The sequence below is a fragment of the Egretta garzetta genome, unplaced genomic scaffold (assembly GCF_000687185.1).
Source record: "Egretta garzetta isolate BGI_Z169 unplaced genomic scaffold, ASM68718v1 scaffold94, whole genome shotgun sequence".
NCBI lineage: Eukaryota > Metazoa > Chordata > Aves > Pelecaniformes > Ardeidae > Egretta > Egretta garzetta.
The window spans coordinates 5,351,168-5,358,448 of NW_009259683.1; the positions used below are offsets into that span (position 1 = coordinate 5,351,168).

The 7,281-nt window shown below is 37.7% G+C and overlaps 1 protein-coding gene across 3 annotated transcripts in view; it reads left to right on the forward strand.

Annotated features, from left to right (window-relative positions):
- HIBADH (3-hydroxyisobutyrate dehydrogenase) overlaps positions 1 to 7,281 on the forward strand; it is an 85,834-nt gene that overhangs the window by 14,745 nt on the left and 63,808 nt on the right. For all 3 annotated transcript variants that reach the window (XM_035894071.1, XM_035894072.1, XM_009638650.2), the window contains one exon: positions 1,707 to 1,828. In XM_035894071.1, the coding sequence (XP_035749964.1) occupies positions 1,707 to 1,828 (122 nt within the window). The remainder of the gene's footprint in view (positions 1 to 1,706; positions 1,829 to 7,281) is intronic.

Below are 7,281 nucleotides of genomic sequence, written 5' to 3' on the forward strand. Positions count from 1 at the left end.
TTCATCCACCAGCACCCCCAAGTCCCTCTCGGCAGGGCTGCTCTCGATCCTTTCTTCCCCCAGCCTGTATTGATACTGGGGGTTACCCCGACCCAGGTGCATGACCTTGCACTTGGCCTTGTTGAACCTCATGAGGTTCACACGGGCCCACCTCTCCAGCCTGTCCAGGTCTCTCTGGATGACATCCTGTCCTTCTGGTGTGTCAACCGCACCACTCAGCTTGGTGTCATCTGCAAACTTGCTGAGGGTGCACTCGATCTCGCTGTCTAAGTCGTTGATGAAAACGTTAAACAGCACCGGTTCCAGTACGGACCCCTGAGGGACACCACTCGTCACCAGTCTCCATCCGGACATCGAGCCATTGACTGCTACCCTCTGGATGCGACCATCCAGCCAGTTCCTTATCCACCGAACAGTCCACCCACCAAATCCATAGCTTTCCAATTTAGACAGAAGGATGTTGTGGGGGACCGTGTCAAAGGCTTTGCAGAAGTCCAGATAACCATCTTGTTTGACTTCAGTAATTTTCTGAAGCTTTTTAAGCTTTACTGAAGAAACATTGATGCTCTGGAGTGTTTAAGGGTTAACTTAGTCGTCTCGCTGTGTTACCAAGGAGCCTATGCCACTGCTTCTTGTTCTGAACATAAGGGCAGATAATGTAGTACTGTAATCTGCCATGCTGGTTTTCATTTGCAAACTAACTGCAGAAGCTCATCCCTTCTGTGAGAAAGGACAAGTTCTGTGTATGCAGTGCTATTTGAGTCTGGAGCTACAGTGGGGTCCACAACTGTATGTAGATATTGAGAGATTATTTACAGCTATCTAGGTAATTTGATTTAGTGAAATTCATTGTACTGCCAACAGCATGCGAGGTGCAGCAAAGCTCTTTATCTGTCATGTGTAGCTTTAAATTACTCACCTTCTTATGACTGAAAAAGTATGTTGTTTGATTTTGTGGTGTTTGCTGGTCCAGTGGACATTAAATCACAGTGCAATTGAATGGAATCATGGATAAAAATATAATCAATGTTTTATTCTTGAGGTCATTAAAAAAGTTTACTTAAATTGCATTTTTTTAAACACATACACAACTTCTTGTGTTCTACAGTTTGGGATACAATTCATCTGCCTAAATTTATTAGCTATCAGTGGGAAAACATTTTTCTCCATGCTTCGCTTTAAATCTGCAGTGGGCTTTTGTGGTATTCATTATGATATTTATGTAGAATAAATTATAGCAATGATTAAAAGTGCAATCAGGCTATTCTGATAAGAACTTAAGATATTGGATATATATATAGAAAGAAAATTATATACATGACATTTTAAACTCTATCAACATTTAGTTTGGTTGCTTAGAATGCATCTTAGATGATCTGTATACGATATACTTCTCAAGCTTGCATGATGGCAGGTTTTCCTAGTACACCCTTTTTGTGTAATTTTTTTTATAATAGCGTTTAGGAAGAACATCCTTTTTTTTGTGTTCAGGTTTTATAGTGTTTTGAGTCATTCAGAATTTTGTGGTATACATACGCAGGAGTATACATACTGAGCAGATCTTACTCAACAGAGTTTAAAACTTTGTGTTTATTAGTGTACCAAAAAAGTGTCTGTACATTTCTCATATTGAGGAGAGGCAGTGCCATGATAATAGTTGCAGATGTCCTGTGCAACAAATAATTAATAATGAATCTTTATTTTAGGAAAGTAAAGAAAGGCTCATTGCTAATAGATTCCAGTACTATAGACCCTGCAGTTTCAAAAGAATTAGCCAAAGCTGTTGAAAAAATGGGAGCTGTTTTCATGGATGCCCCAGTTTCTGGAGGTAAGTCTTCATTAAAAGTTCACCTCATACTGAACACAACTCTTTGTTTTCAGTCTCAGCCACCAGTTTGTACCCTTGTTGGTACATGTTGCTTTTCTTTGCTATATGTACAGTATTCTTTTTTCTGTTCCATTACATTAATGAAATGTATGTTATTTTAGGAGTAGAGTTTTTAGAGTATAGGAGTATGCTTTTGTGTTAGACCTGGGGTAACTGAGCTTTCACATGATACGGTACAGTGGTCCCTTTAATTTAACTTCTTTCAGAAAGTTATGTTTCTATGCAGGTGATCACATCTCTTCAGTCTCCATCTGTTTCTTTCTGTTAGGGAAGGACTGGTTACCATTAAGCAGTTCTGCTACTTTTTCATTAGTTAAAAAGGAGAGAAGGAAGGGTGGAAGAAAGGATTTCATTGTCAAGAAAAACCAGAGCTTTCCTCTGGTTTTGTAACAGTTGAAGAATGTGGGTGATATTTGTCTATTCTTGAAGTTGCTAGCTATTGACCTCGTGAGTATTTCATCTCTTGTAAGGAATAATATAGAGTAGGGAAGTCTTTCATGTTGTGGACAGAGGAGAGCAGAAAGAAAAAATTAAGTTTTTGAAAACAAAACCATAGCTGATTGTTACTGTCATTGAATTCTTCTCTAAAATGCCTAGGATTGGAAGGTGAGGAGAACCCATTTTTTACAGTCCTCTCTAAAAATTATTGTAAGTGGCATCGTGGGAATTCTTTATTTCCCTGTCTTTAATGAGGTAATTCAGAGAGTTATACCTGAAAGAGAATAAAAATGCAAAGGGTAGAAGAGAATTTGGCCTCACAGAGTTTGTCAAAGGTGTGATGGACAAGCTAGAAAGAGCACAGCCTGAGTTTCAGATCACGAAGATAAGTGTGGGTGAGGAGCAAAACCTAACCATCTTCTCAATTTTCAACTGAAAACTAAGGCAGGATTTGGCTACACACTAGATGCCAAAATTTTCATCCAAATTCTAATGTGAACAGAAAGTAGGAAGACCCAGGTGGGTGATACTGAAGAATATAATGGGGAACACAAGATTCTTGCTTCCCAGTTAGTCCTTGTTTTATAAAGTTAGATAACTTGTCTGCCTGGGAATAAAAAACACAGAAAAAGGTATGTTGTGGATGGATTATATATCTATCTGGTCCTTTTCTAAACACAGCATGGCCTTCTACTTATTGGTTGGGCAATTCTGACACGATTTATGTGGTTCTCTGCAATCCTTTTCCCCAAAATATGTTGTTTACCTGAGGGAGTTATTAACCTTTTGGAAAGGTCTGTAATTTCTTTCTACTGGTAAGTTTTTCCTTTAAGGCTGACTATGCTATAACTACGAACAAAGAAAGGAAAGTTTGATTCCAAAACAACTGTAGCTGTTTTGGGGGTTTTGTTCCTTGAGAAAATAGTAGTGTCGAGACTGGGTTAATATGATAACATACAGTTAACTGGTCTGAATACAAATGGCTTTTTTGGTGCTAGTGGTCTATCTGAATACAAATTATTTGGTATTTAGTGTCAGTTACAGATTGAGTGATATTCTGAAGGAGGGGGAAAGAATTGATACTTAGCTTTCTAATACATAATATGTTTGTGAATGCCAAGGAGCACTCCATACAAATCATGTTTAAAGTGGGCAGTTGCTAGAAATGTGGAGAAGTTAAGTATGTTAGAAAAAGCTTTCATGTTATGCTTTGTTCTTTCCATCTTTCAAGACCTAACACATCAAGTCTTTGGGGTGTTTTGGTATGTCCTGACTGCATTGTTGGCCTTTAGACAGAACACTAAATGGGGAAGTATGCTCAGCTCTCTAGAAATTGGCAGGCCTTATGCTGTTGCTATGCAATGCAATAGACTTGGCAGGAGTGTGAGGGAGGGTGTTTGTGGGATGCAGTGAGGAGGAAAGAGAAAGCAGCATGCCTGAACTGTTGTCTTTAGACCTGTCTGTTTACTAGCTGTTATTGGCAGACAATTCCACTTGTGTTTTTAGGTATTTGGGTGTTGTCTGTTGGACGTTAATGTTCATCTGCACTGTGAACAAGTTATTTCACAAACTAAATAATATTTTGAAAATGGCTTCATCTATAAACTTTTTGGAGAAATAGTGATGATTTTAATCCTGTCTTGACATTGCAAATGAAATGTCTTAAGGCCTAGCATTAGTGCCAGATTTTAGTGGCTTGTTTGCAGCCTTACCCCTGAAAGATTCTTCCCCTTGATCTTTTTCAGATGGGCCTGTGCGCCAATGTAGTGATGCCATCTTCAGCCTTGCAGTCTTTACTTGCAGCTTACAGTCAGGACTCATTAAGAAGTTGATGTACCAAGTTACTATAGTGTTATTTTGTATTAACTGACTTTGGAAAATACTTCTTATCCCAGTAGCTGCATGCAGATTATACCGCTAATGCTGTCTAGGGATAGCAATCGCTTTACCCTGGGATTAGAATCTCTTGCAGGTCCACATGAGAAAGTTGTGTCACAGTTCCCAGTGCTGCCCTGATTTGTGAGCTTTGTGAGCATATGACAAATGAGGAAGCATCTTCAAAATCTGTGTTTATTTAATTATTTTTTTTTAATTCTAGAGGAGTAAATTTATCTGTTTGCAAAGATTGGATTCTGCATCTTTGTATGTATAAAAGGCTTTTAAAGCGCACATTATCACAGAAGCGTATTTAAAACTGACTTCTGTTGGCACTGAAGACACTACTGGCTGAGTAAGAGATCTAAATTTAGCCTTTAAGAATTGTGTCAAGTTTGTCCTCCCACTGATTTCACTGAGAGCGTGATACAGACTCTCAGCTTGCAGTCCAGAGCAAACTTTACTAGTAGTTTCACTCGTGCTGCTGTAACATTTCTCTCTTTTTAATTTGGTATAAAAAATACGCGTTGTCTAAAGTACAGTGTGTGAAATGGTTTTTTAATTTCTGATGCAATACTTTCTTCATTGTAAGCATTGTTAGTGTTCAGATACTACCTTTTCAACTTTTTTTCTCTTCTACTGACTCTTGAAATTATATCAGCTCCTCTTCTGCTCAAAATATGTTGTACTGCGTTCTGCTGGAACTTAACAAAAAAAATGTGACAGCTTGATACATTTTTCTGGTTTTGGAGTTTTGGATAAACTGTTTTCAACTCTTTTCTAAGTATGGTTCTTTAGATCTGATAATGAAACTTAGGCAGATCTTGCCCCTCACTGTCTACTTTACCCAAGATAGTCAGCAATAAAAAAGACAGACTGCTAATTGTTAATAAGAGCTGTCATGTAGAGAACTGTAGTCATGCTAAAATGGTAATAAGCAGTGGAATAAAACATTTTTTTGTAGGAACTGTGGGCCGGAGCTGGTTGGTTAGAAAAGGTTGGAGTTTCTATCCCCGCTGTCATTTCAAACTGTTTCATCTTGTAGTACTACTTCCATAAGCTCCAGATAACCATTAAGTGATGGGAAGAATATTAGTAGTAACACTGACAAATTGAGTCTGCAGCTTTCTGGTAATGGAGTAAAACGTGAGTCCTTAAGTGAATTGCAGATTTATTCCCTGTATGGCCAAGTCTGTAATTAACATGGAGCAAAGAAAAAGAATGTTTAGATATACTGTCAAGATCTTTTCTTTGATTTACTTTCAAAGAGCAAACTTTACTCTCTTACTCTTTACTCTTTTTACTCTTTTACTCTTTACTCTTTACAGTCCAGAGCAAACTTTACATTTCATGGTTCCAGCTTTAAAAAAAAGAAAAAGGACACCTCAAAACTGGAGAAGTTAATGTATTTCAATGGCATGATCAGACTGATAGCAGAGATTAAATAGGCCAAACAGAATAATTGGTGAATGTGTTTCTCTTGCTTGAATGTTGACGGTTTAGAGCAGTGTCTTTTCGAAGGGAAGCAGAGGAGAGACCCTTGCAGAAGAACTAAGACTATGTCTGTGCACACTAATGCTTGCAAAGATGATTTGAAAAATGTTTTAAGACTAGACTAAAAAATAAAGAGTTGTTCAAATGTTGCATCTCTTAGCTTTAAGTTCTATCGTAATAAGAAAGCATCATTAATATATTTGCCAGAATAAAGCTGGTTAGTAGACCTGTCATCTGTTGGAGAGACTTCATAGAGCTACTTTTTAACTGGCTTTCCTAGGTCATACCTGCTTTGTTTCTTCAGCTTTGTATGTTTTAGAGAAATGCAATCTTATGACTCTATGGGAGTAGAAGAATTGGTTGGTTGATTCAGCACCTCTAATTCAAGAGATTATGTACTTTTTCAATAAACAGAAGACATGAAATAAAGAATCTCCTGTATTCAGTGGTATAGAGGTTTTGTTTGGTTTTGGCTTTTTGGCCTGCTAATGCAGTGATTGGAGTATCTGTTAGGATCCTTAAAACACTGTCAAGACACGGCAGGTTCATTAATTTAGAGCTAATAATTCTGACCTAACCCCCTCAAAGGCAGGTGTCCTTGTTGGTGAGGAAAAGATCTAAAGGAGTAGCAATATTTGCTCCATTGTTATTTCTGGATTTATGCTTCTATGCTTTATTTTTAAAGCCCAAATGCGTGTACTCAGAACGGCCACAATGTTCTCTGTGCTCCTGGTACTGAGCACAGCATTTTCATCCCGCTTCTTGTGCTCTTCCTCAGACACTCCATGTCTTGCCTAATCTTTTCTTTCCTGACTTGTTTCTTAATTTCTCTGTTTACATTTTTGCTGAATGCATCTCATCATACCGATTTTTTGCAAAGTTTGTGATCTAGGCATGGTAGTAGAAATTACGATGGAAAACCTTAATGTTAAAGGTAGCATGAAACACTTTATTGAGTTATTCTGAAATTTAAATGCTGTAAAAGTACTGCAGGAAGTAACTGATAACAAAAAAGGGAAGGATTGGGTGAACTGATTTAAGGAAGCTGAAATGAGGACAAAGAAATACTTTGAAATCTGAGATGCTTTAAAAGCTTCCGATGTCTGATAACTTATGTTTTAAACTATTCAACAATACTTAATGTTTGTCAAAATAAAGCTAATATAATAGCCCTGTTTTGTTGGAGAGAAGATGGAAAGGAATGAAGATCTTGAAAATGTTACACACTGACAAAATGCGTATTTTGACATTGGGGAGGGAGGAATTATAAACCCTCTGCAGAAATCACGGTGTTGGCAGCAGCTGCCATTGCAGAAGAGTTAGTACCTTTACTGATGTGCTGACTTTGTGAGGGTATTTTTCTTCTGTGAGTCTATTATGCTTTTTATTTTACTTTATGGAGAATGCAAAAGGTAGCAGAAGGCAAAGAAGAATAAACAGATTTGTTGAGAGTATCATCGAAAAATGTTCACTGGGGTGGAGACAATTGTTCCTACAATGACTAAAAGGATGGAATGACTGATTTTATTGAAGTATAGTGTATATTTTGGCTATAAAACTGTGTGTAGTCTGGCCAACTAGTGACC